The sequence below is a fragment of the Diceros bicornis genome, chromosome 10 (assembly GCF_020826845.1).
Source record: "Diceros bicornis minor isolate mBicDic1 chromosome 10, mDicBic1.mat.cur, whole genome shotgun sequence".
Classification (NCBI taxonomy): Eukaryota; Metazoa; Chordata; class Mammalia; order Perissodactyla; family Rhinocerotidae; genus Diceros; species Diceros bicornis.
Window position 1 is genome coordinate 5066407 of NC_080749.1, and position 22402 is coordinate 5088808.

Below are 22402 nucleotides of genomic sequence, written 5' to 3' on the forward strand. Positions count from 1 at the left end.
GCTGCGCTCCGCCGGCTCAGCGACCTGCCGGGCCGGCACTCGCTGCTCACCTGGAGCCCCTCTTTATTCCAACTGCCTGGGACTTGGCCCCACGGGCGGAAAACAGGCCCCTAAACTCAACCCCAGTCGGCGCCAGCCAATAAAGCGCGGGTGCTCAGGCCACGTGACAGTAGCGGGGCGGTGCTCTGGTGGCTTCCTGATCTCTATGGTATTCGCGGCTCGCTAGAGGGCGGGAGGTCCGCCGGAGGACTCCCTACATTCTTCCTCCATTACCTCACTGCCTCCAGTGGCTGCTGGGATACCGGAGGACTCGGGTCCCGGCTCGACTGAGTCCTCCAGCTGGCCGGGGAATACCTCTAGCAGTTCCTCCCCGCCGCCACCGCTGCCCCGCCGCTTCCTCCTCCGCCCGCCCGCCGGCCTTCCTCGCCCCGCCCCATCCGCGCCGCGCGTCCGGCCAGCCCGCGGCCCCGCTTCTCTCCGGAGCCCCCACCTAGGCGCATGGCTCCATGAAGCAGGAGAAGAAGGCAGGGCGCGAGAGGTCCCGTCCACCCCGGCTGCGTCTGGGCCAGGAGAAAAGGTGGGAAACTCGGGCTGCGCCGCGCCCTCCTCCTCCTTTCCCCGCCGGGCCCGGCCTCCCTCGGGCCGCCGCCGCCGTGCCCGCCGGGCCTCCGCACCTGAGGCGAGCTGAGGGCCGGGAGCGGATCCTGGGGTCCGGGCGAGGGTCCCGGGGCAGCGTGGGGGAGGGGCTCCGGGCGCCGGTGGAGGGAGGCGGGCGGCAGGGCCTGCGAGCCGCGTGTCCCAGCCGAGGGCAGGCGATCGGGAGCACTGCTGGGGAGGGGTGGGCGGACGCCCCTGCCCTTGGCCACGAGGTGAGGCTCCAGCTCCATCTGCACTCCCTCCAGGAAACAGTGTCGCTCCATGTAAAGTTTGGTGGTCTCCGGCGCCGCCTGGCGGCCCCCACCCACCGTCCCGCCGCCCCCTCCTCCGCCCGGCGTCTAGATTCCACCCCCGCCGCTCGGCCCTCGCTGCCCTACCCGTCCTCCGTGGTCTCCCCGACTCCTTCCGGCTCACCGGACCCTCCTTCTCCAACCTCTTCTTTCTTACCTTTCACCCTTGCTCTCTGCCTGCTTTGCCCCTCCCCACTCCGGCCTCTCCTTTCCCCACTCTATCTCGTCCTTTTCTTGCTCAACTCCACGCGCACGCTTTCTCCTCTTCCTCTTCTCCTTTTTGCAACCCCTCCCTCAGTCTCTCCCCCCTTATCCATCCGCCCCGTTTCCATTATCCCTCCACCTTACACTCTGGGTTTTATGCCTCTCTCCTTCCCGAGCTGTGGGTTTTGCCCTTCATTCCCTGCCCTCCTCCATTCTCTGTCCTGATGTGAACTCCTCACTCTGCCACATTCCCTTACCCTATTCCTCTGGGCCTCTCCTCTTTCACTGCCCTCTCCTTGGATAGAGTGGGTGGGGCCTGGAGTCGCCTGTTTACATCTTTGGGAATAGCTCACTTCTCTACTACTGGGAGGTGGGGAGAGTTGGTGAAGAGATTATGAAGAGATTTATGCAAGACTGAGATGGGTGATTCTCACCAGCAATTATCTCCATCTGGGGCAACAAGACGGCCTGTCCTCAGGACCCTGGCCCTGGCCTGCTGTGCCTAGTTCTTCAGCACCGTCTTTGCAGATAATTTGGAAATATGTATTCTGAAACCAGTGGAGAGGCTTGAAATGGTATATCTTGGCCTGAGAGCAAGTTTTGATCTAAATTAGCAGTGGAGGAAGTTTTAGTGTGTCTCATGTTCAGGTTCAGTAAAACCTTTGATCCTCAGTGTCCTCCCTTCTTGGTGATGATGCCAAGGATGAGGGGATTCAGTGCATGGGGCTGCCATTGCTGCCTTGTATTTAGATTTTGAAATGTTTTGAAGAAAGGAGAGCCTGTTCCCTAGCTTTTTTTTTTTTGGTATAGAAATTGTTAGTTGAGTTTTAGTTTTTCAGAAATCCTCTCTTATCTCTGCACTACCTTGATTTTGTTCGTTGACTGCACCTGCATTTCCATCTTAGGTACAGGAAGAAGGAATGGAATCAGAAGGAAGGAAAGTCATTTCAGAGACAAAATAGCTCCCCTCCTCTGTTGTAGCTGTTCCCCAGCAACACAAACTTTCTGCTTTCAGTGAGTATTACTTTGGAAATATTTAGAAAAGAATTTTGTTGCTTTGTTTTTGGTGAGGCCTTTGCCAGGACTTGAGGATGTAGGTCTACTTTGTTCACTTGTCTTTTCCAACTTCCATGAGGGGGTCCTAATGTTGATGAAGTTCCCTCTGGTTGCTCTCTTTTAAAATAATTTAAATATGTAAAGACAAGTGTATTGTCTGTAATCCCTTTAGAGTGACCTAGGTGGTGGTGTAGCATTACACTTACTCTTTATGTTTTGGTACATAAAGTAGGCTCCCACCCCTTCCCAAATTAATCATTTTTTTAAAGACAACCAGAGATCATAACTCAGAGGTTAATGCAGTTCCTGTTAAAGTCAATTATTGGGTCTCTTCCATATGGTTATAGTCTTCAGAGCTTTTTGGAACATTTTGCCCTAAATCTGCTATGGTGATACTATTTTCTTCAAAATAATTAAAATTCTGTATGTAAACAAAGTTCTGGAAAGATTTTTATGACTGCTGCGTCCCCTTGAGTTTATTAATAATGGTATGCTAACACTTCTAAGAGAGTTTTTCCTGCTTCATGTCTTATTGGAGACTCACAATCCCTCTGTGAGGGAGGCAGCAAACAAATATTTTCATTTTACACATGAAAACACCAAGGCCCAGAAAGATCTGGCACCTTGCCATAGGTTGGTCACATAGTAAAGGGAGGGGATCTAAAAACAGAACTTTTGACTCCTATATTCAAGTTTTTCTTTAAGCAAAGTTGATGTGAAGATGTATATTTCCGTGCATTTTTCTAAACCTATAGATTTTAAAAGTAATTATATAGATAGATCTGTATTTTGTGGGGAAAATTTTCACACAGCAAGTGTTTTGGATGTGTGTGTGTGTATGATGGGGTTTCAAAAATATAGAAGTGATTATTTGAAATGATTACCAGAATGTTTGTGGGTTTTTTCTCTATTTCTTGGAATAGTTCCATAAGTAGGCCAGAATTACAGCTCAGGTGCTATTTCACTACTCATACAATATAATTATTAAATTGAATTTCATTTCAACTCTCTGTCACAAGGGAAACAACAGCCTGTTCCCTTCTGTATAAAGCTTGATTCGAACAGACATCTGGACACTAAATAATAACAGAAGAAAATGCAGAGACCCCTGGGTTGTTTTTTTTTTTGCCTCTTTCCTACCTCCCAAATCTATTTTCTTTGTTTTAAGATCATACCCCCCAATAAGCTGTTTTGAGGCTTGTCTTCAAAAAGTGCATCTAGATTTTTTTTTCCCACTTTCAGGCTTTTTTAGATATTTTAATCTGGTTATTTGAAATCTCATTACTTTGAAGCCCTAGTTCTATTAGTAGTCAATATATATCAAGACTTCTACAATAATAGCATGTTTAGCAAGTTTAGTTTCTTTTTAGCATATGTCTTTAAGCTTAAAAGAGGGCCCTGGTAGAATAGAACTATGTACAACTCTCAGACAGTCCAGTATTCTTTATGTTTTCTGGCATCTCACAGTGAAAAGAACAATGATGGTTAGAAGCCATTGCTCTCCAAAGAGGAAAAGCATCAAGATCATTAGAGTAATTATTCCATGATAATAATACGATCTTTTAGACTGCATGGTAGTTCTTAGTAGAATTTTATTTATGAGGGCATTTATTTCTCTAGAAATTCTAAGAACTCAAGCTATGTTATTTTTATAACCAACCCTATTTTTATTAGTAGAGGTAGTGGTAGTATTAGTAATAGCTGACACTTTAATCAATAGCGGTTATATGCCAAAGAACTGCTAGATGCCCTTCATGTCTTCGTCGTTGAATGCTCACAACCCTCTGCGGTACCAAGAGCCTGAGAGATGTGACAACCCGCCTGAGTTTGCATAGCCAGTACGTGGCAAGTCAGAGTTGGGATTTGAGACAAGACCATAATCCCAAAGCCTAGGTTCTGTCCTTTGAAGATGGGAGCTGCTCTGGGAAGACATCAGCTTGTTGTTTTCAGTGGACTTAGAAGCCTTGGAAGGGACCCTCGGTAAGGGAGGAAGGCCTCTTGCCCAGCCAGCCACATCAGTCAGGGCGTCCCTACATCCTCCCCTCAATACTGGTCTCCATACCTTGTCTATAAACATCAGCAGTTTATGAGACATCATTTGTATTAACTCCTAAAATCACAAATTGCCCTCCAGGCAGATAATGCTCCAGTGGGTAGCTCTTAAAGTGCACCATCATTCAAAAAGAAAAAATTCTTCTCAAGTGCAGTTTAGAAACCAGGTATGGCCTGTCAAAGGAAAGCCTTGAGCAATCTAAAGTTAAATAGCACCTGAGGCCAAGTCCAGAACTGACCAATTACTGCTGCGTTTTAGTAAAGAAGACTGCTACCAGTGTAAGTCAAACCAAGAAGTTAATGTAGGGAATATTTGACCTAATTTTTAGAATGAATTGTCCACATTCATTGTGGTGTGCATTGTGCTATGAATTAAACCGTTCCTTGGTTTGGGCTGAATAGAGTTGACATTGTTGATAGAACAGATACTTGTAATACAGTCACCCAGTCACCTTCAGCTTCTGACAGGCTCCACAGTCACCATCTCACAGTGGAATCAGGTGTCGAAAGATCAAGTTGTGCCATAAACATTCTTTTTATTAAAAAGGCAAACTTAGGGGCCGGCCCGGTGGCGCAAGCGGCTAAGTGCACGCGCTCTGCTGCAGCGGCCCAGGGTTCACTGGTTCGGATCCCGGGCGCACACTGACGCACCGCTTGGCAAGCCATGCTGTGGTGGCGTCCCATATAAAGCGGAGGAAGATGGGCATGGATGTTAGCCCAGGGCCGGTCTTCCTCAGCAAAAAAAAAAAAAAAAAGAGGAGGATTGCCAGATGTTAGCACAGGGCTGATCTTCCTCACAAAAAAAAAAAAAAATTTCCCCTCATTTCGGGCCGGCCCCGTGGCTTAGCGGTTAAGTGCGCGCGCTCCACTGCTGGCGGCCCGGGTTCGGATCCCGGGCGTGCACCGACGCACCGCTTCTCCTGCCATGCTGAGGCTGCGTCCCACGTACAGCAGCTGGAAGGATGTGCAGCTATGACATGCAACTATCTACTGGGGCTTTGGGGGGGGAAATAAATAAATAAAATCTTTTAAAAAAAAGGCAAACTTAAGTGAAATTACTAGATCTGTAGATAAGATTGTTGGATGTATACTACATGCAGGGCACCGTGTTAGGGGTTGTGAAAGATAAAAACACAAATGCGCGCAACCTCTGAGACCACAGGTGTTGATGAGTTCAGTGCTGGCTGGTATTTAAGTGGCCTTGTAAGCCACCCAGCCCAGAGCCACAAAGCACTGCTCAGCTTCCTTGCAGAGAGGGAGGAGTTGCCAGCTGACATTTGTTGTGGACTCTAATGAAAGTCCGGACCCCTTGAGTTTTGCATGGCAGGTAAAGGGCAGGTGGTGACTTTCAACACTGAGAGCATACTTTATTTAACACTTTTTAGGTTAGGAGGTCTTAAATGAAAAGGTACAACAGTGATTCTTGTTATTTCCTCCAGCTTTTTGTGGAAGTACAGGTGTTGTCTCCCTCCAGTGGAAATTCGGTTTTACCTAGTTCATTCTCATTGATTTTCTAAAGTGCACAGGCAGTAGGAAAATGATTTCACTGCTGCTGGCTCTTACAGTGGCCTTTGAATTTAGCTTTGAGAGAGTAACCAACCAGGCTTAGAAGGGTCTCGCTGATACATGCGTTTATAAGGGAAGGGTTTTTGCACCTGATTCCAGTTATTTCAAATGAACCAACTTCACAGTAACCATTCAGTTACTCCCACTATGATCAAAGTACCGTTGTTGATAGTTTTTATGAGGTTTTGGGGAAGGGTGAGAACAAATTCACACACAGTTTGAGAAGAGGTAGAGTATATCATTAGGAGTTTTTGTTTTTAGCTGGTCAGACAGGAGGTTAGTCTGGTGTATTGAAATGCTGTTATTCTGGGGCTGGCCCCGTGGCTTGGCGGTTGGGTGCGCGCGCTGTGCTGCTGGCGGCCCGGGTTCAGATCCCGGGTGCGCACTGACGCGCCGCTTCTCCGGCCTTGCTGGGGCTGCGTCCCACATGCAGCAACTGGAAGGATGTGCAGCTATGACATACAACTATCTACTGGGGCTTTGGGGAAAAAGAAAGAAATAAATAAAATTAAAAAAAAGAAATGCTGTTATTCTGAGGCATCTTAGACTGTACTCTCAGAAGCTGAGCCACTGAAGAAATGAGTGTCTCTTTGATCATTGTAAGGCAGTGCTGGGAGCTGAGTCTGGAACTACTTAGTTAGATGCCCACTTTGTTGGAGTAGGGTTAGAAAAATCTCAAACCTAAAGAGAAAGTTTTGATGAAATTGGTAGGGGCCGGCCCAGTGGCGTTAGTGGTTAAGTTTGTGCACTCCACGTTGGTGGCCTGGGGTTCGCAGGTTCAGATGCTAGGCACGGACCTACACAGCTCATCAAGCCATGCTGTAGTGGCATCCCACATACAAAATAGAGCAAGACTGGCATAGATGTTAGCTCAGGGACAATCTTCCTCAAGCAAAAAGAGGAGGATTGACAACAGATGTTAGCTCAGGGCCAATCTTCATCACCAAAAAAAAATCGGTAGATGGTGGTTGATGTTGTAAATAAAAAAGTATTTACTACCAGCATCCTAATTTACTTCACACTCTTTACTGTGATTCACTTAATATTTGCTTTATGCTGACTGGTAAGTAAAATATTGGCCCCCTTAAAAACACGCCTTCAAAATAATTCAGTGGGAGGAGAGGAGATGGCGTCAGTTAGGTGTGCTATAGATGAAATAAGATTGGCCATATGTTGAAAATTGTTAAAGCTGGCTATTGGGTTCACTATACTGTTCTATTTTGTTTATGTTTGAAATTTTCCATGATTTAAATTTATGGAATAAATTTTAAAAGAAATGCCTTCTGATATATTTTTGTTGCAGAAAGTCTCTAACTCTGCCTTTGGTCACTAATTGAGAATATTGATGGAATTGTCTGCTTCGTGGCCTCTAGAGAAATGCTTGGGCCTAAACAGCCACAAGATTTGGGTCGGTTCTGTTGATGTCAAATCAGAGTTTGGGAGGGTGTGGGGGAATTGTTCAAAGGACTCACTTGGTATCAGTGGTGACCCTGCCCCACTGCAGTCAGAAATAGTACATGGTGTGGAGGCAGGACCTGCCTAGACTTGAATTCATCTGCCTTGGCATGGTTTGCAAATCCTTCTCGTTGCTCTGTTGTAGGGTGTTGTGCAGTCAGGTGGCTGATAACACCTGCTCAGGAACACCTGAGTTGCCACCATCTCATGACATTTAGCTCTTCCTTCAGGTATGCTTTGGTGTAATGAGAATGAGGAAAGATTTCTTTTTTTAACTTTTGTGTTTCATCCCTTCTGTTTGCTGCTTTGAAGTTTGGAGCTCTCTAGAGGCAGAGCCTCAGGGCCCTGTTAAAACTCCAGCTCTCTAGAGATGGTTCTGCAGCTTCATTCAACACGTGTCCTACACCCCTGCCCACACAAGTTATGCACAAGTCAAGTAAGAGCTCAGAGGCCAGTGACGTCCATTGTGGACTTAAATGACAACGGCAGGGGTACTGATAATTGTCAGGGTGATGGCTGAGATGTTGGCTTTGGGCTTAGGTTTTGATTTTTTTTCCTGCTCCATTTTTGTTGGCAAGATTCTGCAAACTATTAGGTTAGTTTTTAGTATGCCATTGATTGTAATTTTTTTTTATCACTCCCTTAGGAAAGGGACTGAATCCAGTGGATATTATTGGCAGGCCTCATTCTTCTTTGTGGCTTGGTGAGAAGACCCGGGCCTTGGAGTCTGACAGATAGATTGTGGTCCTAATCCTCACTCTGCCACTTAGTGGCAGTCTGGCTTTGGGCAGGTTATCTTGCTTATTAAATCCAAGGTTCATCCTCTGTAAAATGATGGTAACATCATCTGCCTTGCTGAGTAGTTTCGAGGACTCAGTGAAATCTTGTTTAAGGAGCACCTGTTCAGTGCAAGCACTGCTCTAAGCCCGGAGTGGACAGTGGAGTCCTGGCCCTCCGGGATTTCCATCCTAGTGGCAGCCATCGAATGAGAACCCAGATGATAAGAGCAGCTAAAGAAATTGATGCTTACTACATACCAGACACTGTATTAAGCACTTTATATATATTAAACTCATTTAATTCTCCTAACAATCCCATGAGGCAAGTAGTATTGTTTTTCCCATTTTGAGGAAACTGAGTCATAGAGAGGTTAATCCTAGAGGATTTGAACCTAGGCCATTTGGCTCTGGAGGCAGCATTTTTAACCAAGACATTCTGCTCTGTTTCTTAACAGTCTGAACAAGACAATGACATCTGCACTCAAAAACAATATAATCATTGGAGGTTTTATTGTATGAAGTGCGTAAGGCTTTCTCAAAAAGAAGCCCCTGTTTCTAACCAGACTTTGAAATGTGCAAGCTATTATTCCTTGGCTATAGACAACTTTCAACTCATTAAGAATTGTCCTAGATACAAAAATGTGTATTTTGTTGTGGATCAGCATGTATCAAGAACATAAATAAATAATGTTTGTGAAATTTTTTATCTCGTTCAACCTGAAGTGACAGATTGTTTTTGTAGAAATAATGGCATTGCAAATGGGTATGTAAATATCTAATTTGATTTAAAAGGTTGTAGAATTTACAACCAAAATACTATGTTGTAGAGCAGTGCCTAAAAAGGCAGTTAATATGCTACCTGTTCAAATCACAGGGAAAATTTTAGGTAGGATAATACATACACACACATATATACACACAACTAACATATATTGACTTGAAGGAAAAAAGTGTACTTTTCTCAAGTCAGCAGAATTTTACAAATTTTGGTATTATCAATATTGAAATAACTAGAGTCTGTTTTCCTGATTCTTTTGACACAGACAATAGAGAAAGGATCTTGGTCATGTTATAGCTATACATTTTTACCTTAGGCTTTTTAAGGAAAAAAAGTAAAAAAAAAAAAGATTCCTTCCTCCTCTTCACATCATCAGATGGGAAGCTCTGGTTTCCTGGCCCATCTGACGCCACATTTTGTTAAGCTGAGTGGCTTTGCATCTGTCTGCCTTGCTGTGACAGGGCAGAAACAGCTACCTCACAAAAGGACTGTGAAACTTTGGTCATTTGTGTGAACAAAGGTTTCTACTAGGTTGTAGCTTTTTTTGAATGGGGTCTTGAAAGAATAAAGAGATGTGTAGAAATTGAAGTGAGCTCAGAGGAGGACCAAAGAAAATGAGTAAGGCATTGGAGAAGGAGCATTGTGAGGACAGAAAGGTGGGCCTTGTGTTAGAAGGTGTGCTCTTTTCAGAATCGCAGCTAACTGCTTTTCATCTTCACTAAAGGCTGGGCTGAAATTACACAGATAGATTTAGGTTAGTGATGAGGAAAATGCTGAAAGGATGTGGTTAACAAGGAAAAGCATGAATGTTCCTCTGGGGTTCTTTAAAAATGGGGTGGTTCAATTTGGAGCTTCTAAAAAGGTAGAGAAAGCAACCTGATGAAGAGTCTGTTAGGTCAAGTGCAATCTTCCAGTCAGTCTTCAGATGTCCTCATCCAGCTTCATGCTGGCTGCCACCCCACCCTTCCTTCTGCCCTGAGGAGTCCTGGGCAGGAGGGAGCTGCTTGTTGCCTGCCTCCATCCACGGTGATCATAAGCTTTATGGGAAATAAAAAATAGTTTCACTTTAGGAAAAGCTTAGGAGTCCCTGGTCAGGATCTCAGGGTCTCTTCTAGCCCTGCTGGTCTGCAACCCATTGTGACCATGTGACCTGGGTTAGAATGAGAATTTGATGACTCTTACCCTCTCCATGTAGACTCTTTCTCTTTGATTTTCGTTTTCTCCTTTTAAGTAACTTTGAATTAATGCTTACCTGTTCTCTTTTTGGTTAGAGTTCTGCAGCATTCCAGACCTCGAGCACTGAATCAGGATGGGAAAAAGACGTTGTGTTCCTCCACTCGAGCCCAAGTTGGCAGCAGGCTGTTGTGGGGTCAAGAAGCCCAAGTTATCTGGAAGTGGAACGCATAGTCACGGGAACCAGTCCACAACTGTCCCTGGCTCTAGTTCAGGACCTCTTCAAAACCACCAGCATGTGGATGGCAGCAGTGGTCGGGAAAATGTGTCGGACATAACTCTGGGACCTGGAAACTCTCCCATTACGCGAATGAATCCCGCATCGGGAGCACTGAGCCCTCTACCCCGGCCCAATGGAACTGCCAACACCGCCAAAAGTCTGGTGGTGACTGCAGAGATGTGCTGCTACTGCTTTGACGTCCTCTACTGTCACCTCTATGGCTTCCCACAGCCACGACTTCCTAGATTCACCAATGACCCCTAGTGAGTAAATCAATCAGGTACAGGGGACAGGGAAAGAGGCATGATGGCATCTTTCTGGAGTCGTTCTCTTGAGAGAGTCTGCTATTTAGAAAAAGCGTTAACATGATTTGGGTAAAAAGTAATGGGAATAGGATGATGAGAAATGTCCAGAGAATATGTAGAACGTTCACTGGATTCAGTAATGGAAGAGGACTAAGTTACCTTTGGACGACCTGTAGGCTTGTTGTTAATGTGCTAGAAATCAGGAGGATTTCGTTCTTAGCTCTTCTGTTGGTTCATATGGTAGTGGGTAGGTCATTTAACCTCTCAAGTAGAGAGCTCACACCATCACACCATTGTGGACCCCAGTAGTGTTGAAGTCCAAGTGAATTGGGAGTGTCTAAGGGCCAGGCTGGAGACTAGGAGGTCATTTAGTGGGAGCTAGGATGCTCTTAACAAGGATCCCCTCACTTCGTTCATCAGCAATCCCATGGTAATTCCATCAGGCTTCTGGCGCACCACCAAGAATGTCAGAATCTGCTCTACTGTTTTTAGTTCCAGACTATTTGTCCCAAGCCCTCTCACGGTGTCAAGGACTTAAATAAGGAATATGTATAAAGCATAAAGTAAAGTGAAGAAACTCACGCCAATGTTTTCTTCTTTCTCGGAATTGGAAGCAACCCTGAGCTGGTTTTAAAGAGCACTGCTGCTTTTGTGTGTGTCTGTGTGTGTGAGAAAGATCAGCCCTAAGCTAACATCTGATGCCAGTCCTCCTCTTTTTTGCTGAGGAAGATTGGCCCTGGGCTAACATCCATGCCCATCTTCCTCTACTTTATGTGGGATGCCGCCACAGCGTGGCTTGACAAGCCGTGCGTCAGTGCGCGCCTGGGATCTGAACCGGCAAACCCCGCGCCGCCGAAGCAGAGCACACGCACTTAACCACTGCACCACCGGGCCAGCCTGACTGCTGCTTTTTGATTTTTGTTTTTAGGAGATGCTTTTGGAGCATTCATTGACCTAAGATCATTCCTTCCTCAGCTGTTCATGCCATACTGAGGCAGTGCATAGCCCCACTGGGCAAGGAATGAGGGAGTATGAAGAAAAAGTCCTTGTTCTTGGGAGACTTGTTGAGTTGGCAAATCACACACATGAAGCTAAATAGTATGTGTGGCACACTCTCTGGGCAGAGGTAGAGGGGAAGTTACTCCTGTGTGGTTGTGTCAGAAGAGAGGAAATGTAGAGAAAAATGGGCTAACTTGTTAGGGAAGTATTGCCGTGGGATACTGTGGTCAGAAAAATCCTGACTGAGCAGGTGGCGATTCTGAGCCTTGATCTGAGTGGGATCAGGTGTGTCCTGTGCAGGAGAGGGACGCGGGTATAAAAGAGTGGGTAGTGGCCGCGGTGTTGTAGGGTGTGGGCTGTTGTATTCAGGGGCTTATATTTCCATCCTGCAGTCAGTGGAAGTCTTAGAGGTTTTTGAGTAGGTTTTAGGATGATAACTTTGGCTGGTGGTGTTCAGGTATTTTATTGGAAGAAAAAGATGGGTGGGCGGGAGATCTGCTTTGTAACAATGATCGAAGAAGTAGATAACTTTAAATATTTAAGTTGCTTTTTAGAAGTGTTTAACTCAAGAATCTGAGAGATAAAGGCATAGGAGTATGGAGGAATCTCATGAAGAGGGGACAGCCCTGTAACCTCTTTCTAAAAAATCTGTCACCATCAATCTGATGTAGCCTAATGAAGCATGACTTTGGCCTAGAAACAGAAAGTGGCAGCTTCTGCTAATAATAAGCTTTCTTGAGGAGACATTGTTTTTCTTTTCTGAACATTTATGAGCAGGAGATATTTGTAGTTGCCAGGAGCAGACATAATTATGGGAACAATGGGGTTGCAGGGAATGCTTGCAGATAAGGGGTAAAGGTATCCAGGCCCAGTGTGTCTTTATGAAGATTAGAACTGGGGAACATGGACACTCATAAAAATAGAATAAAGAAGAGGAGAAAGACATGGAGAATTAGAAGAAGGAAAAGTTGAGTCTTGGGCAGAGGAAGAGGAAGATAGCACATACAAGTGGTGTCAAAGTGATTTAAAGCTGTCAGCAAGGAACCTAGGAAAGGCTGCGCAGAGAACCTTTCTTTGTGCCATCTTGTTGAGGGGTCCTCTCCCACAGAAAGGCAGAGAGCCCTTCAGATAGCCAGCAATTCAGAAAACAGTCTTTTTGGGGAATAACAGAAATGAACAGGGATAAAGCCAAGGTTTTGTTCTTACCCATGATTGGTTTGGGGCTGGAGAATGTTTTGTGTTTTGCTTTTTTAGTCCGCTCTTTGTGACATGGAAGACAGGGCGGGACAAGCGGCTTCGTGGCTGCATTGGGACCTTCTCAGCCATGAATCTTCATTCAGGACTCAGGGAATACACGTTAACCAGGTAATGACACCAGACATAGGATCTGAGATAAACTGGCTAGAAGCGAAAGGAACTGCCTGACTTTATTTCTTCTAAGTGATAAAGTTTGAGTGTTCTCTTTTTGGTAATCAGGAAATGTGGGGACTTTAATCTGGTGAGTCACTTATCAGTTCAAGTATAGACAGTTAATATTAATAACATCACATTTTCTTAGCATATTAGTGTTGATGGGTAAGAGATGTTCTCTGTATAGCTCAGGATTCATCAATATTCAGGCACGTGATGTTGGCTCCAACTCCAGAGCAGCCTCACTTATGTTTTCTGTCCCCCTCCAGTGCACTTAAGGACAGCCGATTTCCCCCCCTGACCCGAGAGGAGCTGCCTAAACTTTTCTGCTCTGTCTCCCTCCTTACTAACTTTGAGGATGCCAGTGATTACCTGGACTGGGAGGTGAGAACAGCCGCATTTGGAACTCTGCATCTCTCGTTGCATTTGGGTTCGGGTTAGTACATGGTACTGTATCTCCTTCATTGAGAGGGTATAAGAATGTGAAGCAATTGTGGGCAACATAGGTGACTGAAAAGGTGCTGCAATATTAGAAGCAGGAAGAAATGTGAAGACTTTCTTCTTCTCCTACTTCTTCCCAGTCCACTCTGTTCCACATCTTTCTTCCATGTCTAATAGGAAATAATAATGGGGATAAAGGAGAACATTCCAGATCCCTCTTGGTAAGCCCTTGAGTAAATGTTATTAGGAACCATAGGTGAAGAGTCCTGAACCCAGATCAAAACCCTGTGGCATGTTCATTTAATGGGATAGATTAAAGATGGAATATTCAAGACTATTGGATGAGCTAGTGAAAGAATTTATTTCTATAACCTTCATACTCTCAGAGAGGTGGCTACACATAGACTCGTACCTTCCCTCAAGCTGAGGTTTCTTTGGCTTCTATACCTGAGAAAGAGAGTCATGAAAAGCAAGAGAGTCTCCTTTTCTCAGACCTGGGTCAAGCTGGTCAGGGGACAATGTCGATTTATATGTGGGTAACTGAAGTTCCATTAGAATAAGTAAATGCCATTTATTCGGCTGTTTTTTCCTATAGGTAGGGGTCCATGGGATTCGAATTGAATTCATCAATGAAAAAGGCGTCAAACGTACAGCCACATACTTACCTGAGGTTGCTAAGGAACAAGGTAAGCTGGACAAATGGGATTTCAGTGAACAATACTAGTCACAGTGTTGCCAGTTAAGGGGGCAGGAAAGTGGAGTGTGTTGCCTTTCAGCCCAACTGCAACTAAGAATGAGTGCCTTTCTTTCTCTTAATATCTATCAAATTCCTATAGAATGAGAAATCAACTCTCAAAAAGAGGTAGCAGGTGGTAAAAGAAAAGGGGTAAAGATTTCCCTTACTTACCCACTTGTTTTATTTCTTGGCCCCCAAAACTACTGTGGTTATTGTAGCAAATTTCCAGCAATCAACTTGACCATATTATGGAGTTCATTGTAAAGGGAAGTTGCCCATATGAGTGGGTTTTGTTTTTTTTTTTTTAATTTTATTTATTTATTTTTTTTCCCCAAAGCCCCAGTAGATAGTTGTATGTCATAGTTGCACATCCTTCTAGTTGCTGTATGTGGGACGCGGCCTCAGCATGGCCGGAGAAGCGGTGCGTGGGTGCGCGCCCGGGATCCGAACCCAGGCCGCCAGCAGTGGAGCACGCGCGCTTAACCACTAAGCCACGGGGCCGGCCCTGCCCATATGAGTGGGTTTTAAACTTTTTAGTCATGAATTATTAAACAGTGTTATACTTGGAAAAAGGCAAAACATGATGTCTCCTCTTTTTTTAAAGAATTCAGTAGTTACTAAATGCTTATAATGGGACAGTAAAGGTAGGAAGTGAGTTGGGCAGATTTTCTGTTTAGAAGAATACCTTTAAATGTTGCTTGTGCATTCTGTGATGTGTAACCCAATTTTCTTTCTTTCTTGGAATTAGTCTGCTTTTGAAAATAATATGTGAAATACACAGTGTTTGGTGGGTGTGAACCTAGAATAGAGAAAAATATCTAGTTTAGTTTATGAATGAACTAATTATGTGGAGAGCAGTTGCCTTTTTGGTTTCCATCATGGTAGCGTTTAAACTTTTTCAAAAGCAGCGTGGAGGGCCGGCCCCATGGCGTAGCAGTTAAGTGCTCGCGCTCCGCTGCTGGCGGCCCGGGTTCGGATCCCGGGTGCACACCGACGCGTTGCTTGTCAGGCCGTGCTGTGGCGGCGTCCGGCATAAAGTGGAAGAAGATCGGCATGGATGTTAGCTCAGGGCCAGTCTTCCTCAGCAAAAAGAGGAGGATTGGCATGGATGTTAGCTCAGAGCTGATCGTCCTCACCAAAAAAAAAAAAAAGGCAGTGTGGATATGGCATAAAAAGGAAGCCTTTTAGCCACCTCTTTTGACGTCATAGATCTAACATTTCTGTACAAGGAGGCACATCAGAAGTATTTTCTAATAGTGAGATGTGATGATAACTTAGGTAAATAATCAAGTTTTGCCATTTTGAAAATTGGTTGGGAAAATTTAAAAAATTGGAGTATCTACTGCAGTAATTTAGGGGTTTTTCTTCAGTTTGATATATTTGGTTTTATCTGTTAAAAATTTACAAGAACAACACTACAGTATATGTGTGAACAACTTTCCCATCCTTCCTAAAGAAATAGCCTCCTTCCTGCTATCAGTTCTCTGTAGCAGAAAACAGGACTCCTAGAAATCATCAAAATGAAGGAAGGCCACACAAAGGAATACAAGCTGCAGAATTTGAATTCACTATTCCCACAGAACAGCCCGGGTTACCAGCACTAGGCCAACAGGCCAGTCAAAGTTGGGACCACATTTGTTCCTAGATAATTATACTGGGATCACATCTGACAAGACAGATGCAGGAGCAGGATGCCTGGGGACAGCCATTGTGAGATGTGTCGGGCGATCATCTCATGTCTCTGAAATTCCGTTCAGACTGTCAGTGAGGCAAACAGGGCTCCAGGGATGTGGGGCCAGGGCTCAGGGCTTCCTCTGCCCGTAGCAGACTTGGCTGCTTCTCTTCTCTCACTGTGTTAGATGTCCCACTTTAGTGTCATGGTATGTTGACCTCAGTGTGCCTCTCTTCTCCTTAGACTGGGATCAGATCCAGACAATAGACTCCTTGCTTAGGAAAGGTGGCTTTAAGGCTCCAATTACAAGTGAATTCAGAAAAACGATCAAACTCACTAGGTAAGCCACTGTCTCATTTTCCTTATTTTAATTTACTTGGGATTGGATGGAGGATACTTTTGATGAAAAGGGGAAGAAAAAAACTTTGTCTGCTAATGTCCCCACACCAAAGACGTATGGGTGAGGTTTAAGCTCTGAGGACACAGTGGCAGCAGGGGCAGAGACTCTCCCCAGCATCCTGGGCGTCTCTACAGCTAAACTGATCAGCAGAGTGGGAGCAGGGTTTAGGCCACTGAGCAAGTCGTGGAGTCTTTGCCAGACCCACTTGTTGGGAGGCTGAGGGGGAAGATTGAAGTCAAGAGAGAAGGCTCTCAGTGCAGAAGTCCAGGGTCAGTTGAAGTCACATGCAGTCAGGTGGCAGGGGATACAGGTGGCATGTTAATGGAATAGTCAGAAAATGCTTTTTACAAAGAGTTACAAGGAAACGCCTCTGCTTGTTTAGGACAAATGCTTCTGTGGGGAGGCTGCCTAGTGTAGTAGAATGCACATGGACTTGGGGTCTGAATCCCAGCTCCACCACCTCCTAGCTGTGTGACCTGGGCCAGTTATTCCGCCTCTCTGAGCAGAAAAAAATTTCCTGTCTGTAAGCAGTGAATGTTAATGCCTTGGGTTGTTTTACGGTATGGTAAGGTAATGTATGAAGAATTTCTAACCCACGGCCAGGCAGTATTGTAGGTAGTCAGTAGATGTCAGTTCTCTTCCCATCCCTACTGAAATTGGAAACACTAAGAGGTTTAGCTTCTGTGGGCCTCTGTTGGCCTCCTCATCTGTAAAATGCTAAATATAATCATATACTAACCTCACAGGTCTATTTGGAAGATAACCCAGTGTTTTTGAAATGCTTTGGATTCCAAAAAAAAAAAAAATTCTTCAAATACAAAGCATTATTATTATTATTATTATTATAATTTATTTGAACAGCCATTTCCCTGTCAAAATTCAGGAATAATCACCTTGCAGTGGAGGAGTGATAACAGTGGGAAAGAGATGGCTCTGGGTAAGGATTGTCACACCCAGCTCCTGTGGTCTGTAGTAGGCTCCATAGGTTTGTAACACCCCATGCTTCGCATCCTGACTCATGGCTCTTTCCAGAGCAAAGCCAAAGTGCTATGAATTCTGTTCTGGTGACCCTGTGATATATGATATGGCATATTCATCTGGGAATTGAGACCCGTCCTATATAGCCCCAGGATCTTTTAATCTGCTTCATCAGAATTTGACCCAGAACTAGGTGTCTGTGCCCCTTTTAGTTATAAATAAATTGTTTGTTGCTTTTCTGCAGATTGAGGTTGCATTTATGTCAAATTTATTACATTTTAACCTGAAAGTAGATACACAGCTTACACTGGGCATTGGTGCAGCCATCTTCCAATCTGCCACCCATGTAATTTGACCTTGAAATTCTTCATCCAGACCCCAGTAGCAGATTGCTTAAGAGCAGCCTGATGATAAGCATATGTAGTGTTTAAAGGTGGGATGTGCAGAAAATACATTCTCAGGGGTGAATTGTGATTGTGCTTTTTCATCTTGTTCATTTGTAATAACAACATTGTTTTCTTGTGCTGTCTTTCATTTTCTGTAAGTAAGATTGCTCTTGGTCTTCCATTTTATTCTTTCAAAATGTGGAATAAGCTTTTGGTTTTCACTGCTGAATGACTTGACAAAATGAAGTGTTTGGGGTTCCTAATACCCTTTCCTGTTTCCTTATACAGGTACCGAAGTGAGAAGGTGACAATCAGTTATGCAGAATATATTGCTTCTCGACAGCACTGTTTCCAGAATGGCACTCTTCATGCCCCGCCCCTCTACAATCATTACTCCTGACACACGGCTGCATGACCAGTCCCACCCCCCTGTGGCCACCAATGGCTATGACATCATTGGAGCAGATGCCTCCTCTTCCTGGTCCAGTTACTTCTATTACTGCACCATTTTATGATGCTAGCTTCCGTTGCCAAGTCTGCCTCCAGCTGACTGAGGGGGGGGCGGGGTTATACTGAATGAAACAGAACTTGAGGGGCCCAAGCCTTATCTCAGCCTTTCCTCAATATGGGGTTCCGTTGGATTGGGGCTCCTCCATGACTAGTGAGAATTACCGTGTGGGTTCAGAAGACCCTTGGCATGCAGGTGCCACTGGTGATTTGCTGCCTGTGTGTTGGCCACACAATGGAAGCTGGAATTGATGATCTCTGAAGGCTTACCCCACACACACCCCTACAGCCTCCCCAGATCAAGTAGGTGTATTCCCTTGGCAGTCTGGGCAACGGAGACCAACAAAAAACATTTTTAGGTTGTTTTAAATTCCTTTTTTTAAACTTCCAGTTTATCGCGTACCAAGAGTTGATCACAACCTCCATGCTTCATAAGTGGACGCCATGTTAGGGTTGAACGTGGGCACCATGAGTCCTTCAAGGCTCTTGGACAGAGACCCACATCAAGATCGGAAGCCCTTTGGATGGCGTTGCAGATCTCATTGCTCAATTAGCCTCGAAAGTTTTAATTCTCATCCCACTATCAGTTGGATTTTCTGGCACTCTTCCTGCATTGAGTCTCCTGGTATTGAACGGAGCTCTGTGGTGTAGCCTGCTGAGGAATGGACTGGGATGCTCACGGGAGGTCCTGATGTCACTGCTGCATGCAGTGTGAAAGGAGAGACCTCTTCCTTACCACCAGGCTACCTCATTCCTCTACTGGTAGCGGTGCCTATAGCTGGATCTAGGTTCTCAGAAGGCATAGTTGTGACACAAGCGCTTGGGTTGGGCTTTAGAAGGACACGTCATAGGAGAGAATCCAGGGTCTCCAAGCTGTTTTTCTTTTGAGGCAAACATCCTGAGGAACTCTTAAGCAGAGGAGTTCCTTTTTCTAGTTTGCCTGTAAAGGTGGGAAGACTGTTGATGTTTCAGTCCTCTACAGGACTTGAGAACAAAGCGGTGTTATTAAACAACGTGAATCTTTATCTTGCCTAACATGCTGGAAATTTCACCCCACCATGGCAAAGTTCCAAAAAGCTCATTTTCTTCCAGGTCATTCAGACTTTCATGTGGCATATTTCCCTTTCCTGTTGTTGCTGATTCCAAATAGCTGTCAGCAGGTTTCTCCCCCTCCTGCCTATTCTTCACCCATTTGGTGGCAAAGTTCATAGAAGTTGGGGACTTGGAAGATGCTTTGAAAACGTCACAGAGGCACTGCTGAAATGATTCACAGGAAGAGGTGGCCAGTTGGAAGAAAGGACCCTAAGGGTGATAAACTGGTTTTCAACAACATGCTTAGGGAACTCTTGAAGTGGATTGGGTGTCAACCCGGTGAACACAATGTTTTGATTTAATTTATTTTTTAAAGTTTATGTGGTGATGGTGTGGCTTTCCGAAATGGGCAAATAATTCAAGTCAAAAGATCTTGTGAGTTTTCTTCTGCCAGGAATTGGGGGAGGGGGAGCAGGGACACAGTCTAAGAAACGACACACGTGCTGTTCTAGGCATTGCTGTCTCATTTCTTGGAAGAGCTGGGTAAGGGTGAGCAGATTTGCTTGGCACCATCCTCTGTTGTTTATGAGGATACGGAACGTGCAAGGGAAAAGTAGGGTTGACGTCAGGATACCCAGGCCAGGCCGCATCACCTCATCTTACTGTTGTGTTGCGTTCTTGTACCCTGCTACTTTTCCCTTGCAATGTTAATGAGAAAAAGCTTTTCAAGATGAAGGAGTTTTTTCATGATTTCCTGCTGCTGAAAATAATAAATGTCTTGTTACAAACAAATGTGACGACAGTTACTCTTAGGTGCCATGGATTGATGTCAGGGTGGTCAGCTCTGGACTAAGCCACCCACCTCCAATTTGTACAACAGTATTGATACATAGGGCTACACTCATTACTGTTCAAGTGTTCTATGTTAAAAGTTGTGTTTAATTTCTAAAGATTAAAAAAAGCAAAAAAATTGGTGCTAAACTTTCACCCCTGAGCACGCTCAGTGAGACTGGTCATGCAAGCATTTACAGTGCCATGCTCTTCAAGCCTATTTTTTCTTCTAGAAATGTTGCCCTGTTCATCGTCTTCTGTGTATAGTATGTTTTTTATTTTATTGAGGGTGGGATAGGATACCTGCCATTTAAGAAAATGAACAGAAAATTTAAAAACCCACAAAATGGGGAAAAAAAATCAGTGCACAAGAATCGGGCTGGTGAAGCCCAGCACCACACTGAAGTGGGCTCAGTGGTTTTTGGAGTGAAGAAGCCTTATTCCCTGCACATTCCCTCATGTTCCCATACAAGTCCAGCAATGGAGATGCTCAAGGTCCTCTTGCCTTCCAAGGGGACTCAGGAGTCGACCAAGGAAAACTAGCTGGCCCTGTAAGGAGTGGCACTGTTAGTGTCTGTCCTGAACGGGGCTTAGTCAGGAAGTGGTCTGGAAGCGTACAGTCATGGTCACCTCATGAAGATGTGTGGCAGGTGGCTCTCAGGAAAAATACTGTCTGGATCATCCATGTGGCAGCTTTGCATAGGGAGATGACGACTCCGAACTGGAATCGAACTGCCTTCCACGTGCTTGACCAAAGCAGTGATGAGGGTGGCCGATACATGTGTGAGTGGTAGGTTTAAAGAGAAAGGAATGTTTTCTGCTTGGTGTTTCCTTTGTCCTTGGGCTGCTCATGCTGAACAGTAGGTAACCACTGTTTTCAAACCATCCCAACTTGGCTGGTTCGGTTCGGAGTTCGTTTCATCCCTAGCTGTGAGTGCCTTTTGGTCTGGAAAGTTGGCTTGTCTCATAATACCCACAGCTAGGACATTCTCTCTGTAATTATGGATTGTCCTTGTTTTACATGAACTAAAGAAGAATGTCTTTGATCACTAGAGTTTGTCGTGTTGGATTGTTTCCACAGTGAGGTTCTTAAATTTTTTTGCTTCATAATATTAAAGCAGCTCGTTAGAGATCCTTTCAACATGAAAGGTTTGTAGTTGAGACATTACATATATTTTATTGTTTATAATAAAAATCATCTATACAGAAGTCCTGGGTGTTAATTTCAATATTTGCACAAGATCTGTTTTCCATGATATGTTAACACCTACCATTTCACTAATTGTTGATGTTATTTTCTATTGAGATTCTGGAGCCTCGGAAGCTATGTGTTCTTTCTGTTTATTTTCATTCATTTTTCCCTGAAGCAAGAGACTTTGTATGGCCTTCAGTGCAAAGACTTCAGACCAATTCTTTGTATTACACTTGGTTGCCTCTTGGCTATATAACTTCAGAGTGCAAATCATTGAACTCTTTAACAAAGTATTGTAGAGAATAAATCATAATGGGTAAAAATTGTTCTTTGTGATGCCTATTTTTTTTTTCTTGGAACAGTGGTAACAGTCATTTTATTTTTGAAGACTGCCAACCAGACAGTGTTCATTCAGCCTGCATATTTTGTGTGGTGTTCATGACCCCCAATAACCTCGCACTTGTATATTTTTTTGTGGTTAGTAATAATGCCACTGGTTTTTTAGAGCCAAGTTTCTTGAGCCATGAGCCAAGAATTCATGAATCCTTTGAAATTTGGATTTTTCTAGAAAGAAGGCTCATAGTTTTCATTAGATTTTCCACTGAAACTGACCTTGCCCAAAAAGCTAAAAACTGAAGCGGGGAAAAAAATGCTCAAATTTAAGATGTCATCTGGTGACGTTAATCCAAGCAAAGACCCTAGGACATATTGATGGTCTGGCCAAAAGGGAAATGTTTTGGGCCAGAAAGGATGAGATGTGTTTGAAGAGAATGGTAAGGAGTAATGTTTCAAACATACAAACATTCATATGCTGGGATTGTCAGTCTTCAGTTGAGATTTTTATTTGCAAGGAAGTAAATTTTTTTTTTTTTGGGTTCCCAGTTCTGAGGGCCTTACACTTGGCAGACCTCATAAGCCACAGGTATGCATGCTGTCAGGCTTAGGTAATATTGGAAACAGACTACAAGCAACTGGTTAAACACTTAGAGATTTGGTTAGACTTAGAGACTGGTTAAACACTTCACAGATTTGATAATAACTCGGGTGTGTGAGAGGAATTCTTTCAAGAGAAATTATGGTTCTAGAGATTACTATTCCATATTACCTGTGATACCACCTGTAGTCAAACAGCATGGAATTCCATATCATTGATTTTTTTTTTTGGTGGTGGCGGTATAATATGTATAACATGAAACTTGCCATTTTAACAATCTCTGTTGTCT

General features: G+C 44.4%; 1 protein-coding gene and 1 long non-coding RNA gene across 4 annotated transcripts; one reads left to right on the top strand and one right to left on the bottom strand.

Annotated features, from left to right (window-relative positions):
* The first annotated feature begins 498 nt into the window (after positions 1-498).
* AMMECR1L (AMMECR1 like) lies at positions 499-21503 on the top strand. Of its 3 annotated transcripts, XM_058548743.1 has the most exons (9): positions 499-577; positions 2057-2165; positions 10109-10553; positions 12849-12959; positions 13274-13388; positions 14041-14131; positions 15827-15941; positions 16077-16193; positions 17906-21503. In XM_058548743.1, the coding sequence occupies exons 3-9, from the start codon at positions 10147-10149 to the stop codon at positions 18015-18017; spliced, it is 1068 nt and encodes a 355-aa protein (XP_058404726.1). In that variant the 5' UTR covers positions 499-577; positions 2057-2165; positions 10109-10146; the 3' UTR covers positions 18018-21503. The 3 variants fall into 3 exon arrangements, with proteins under 3 accessions (XP_058404726.1, XP_058404724.1, XP_058404725.1); XM_058548741.1 differs by lacking the exon at positions 15827-15941 and having other exon boundaries at positions 16097-16193; XM_058548742.1 differs by lacking the exons at positions 2057-2165; positions 15827-15941 and having other exon boundaries at positions 513-577; positions 16097-16193.
* On the bottom strand, positions 6233-10174 carry LOC131410612 (uncharacterized). Its single transcript, XR_009221358.1, has 3 exons — positions 10090-10174; positions 9714-9874; positions 6233-6303 (listed from the first exon to the last, which is right to left on the bottom strand). It is a non-coding gene; the product is annotated as an uncharacterized LOC131410612 (long non-coding RNA).
* Positions 21504-22402: the final 899 nt, after the last annotated feature.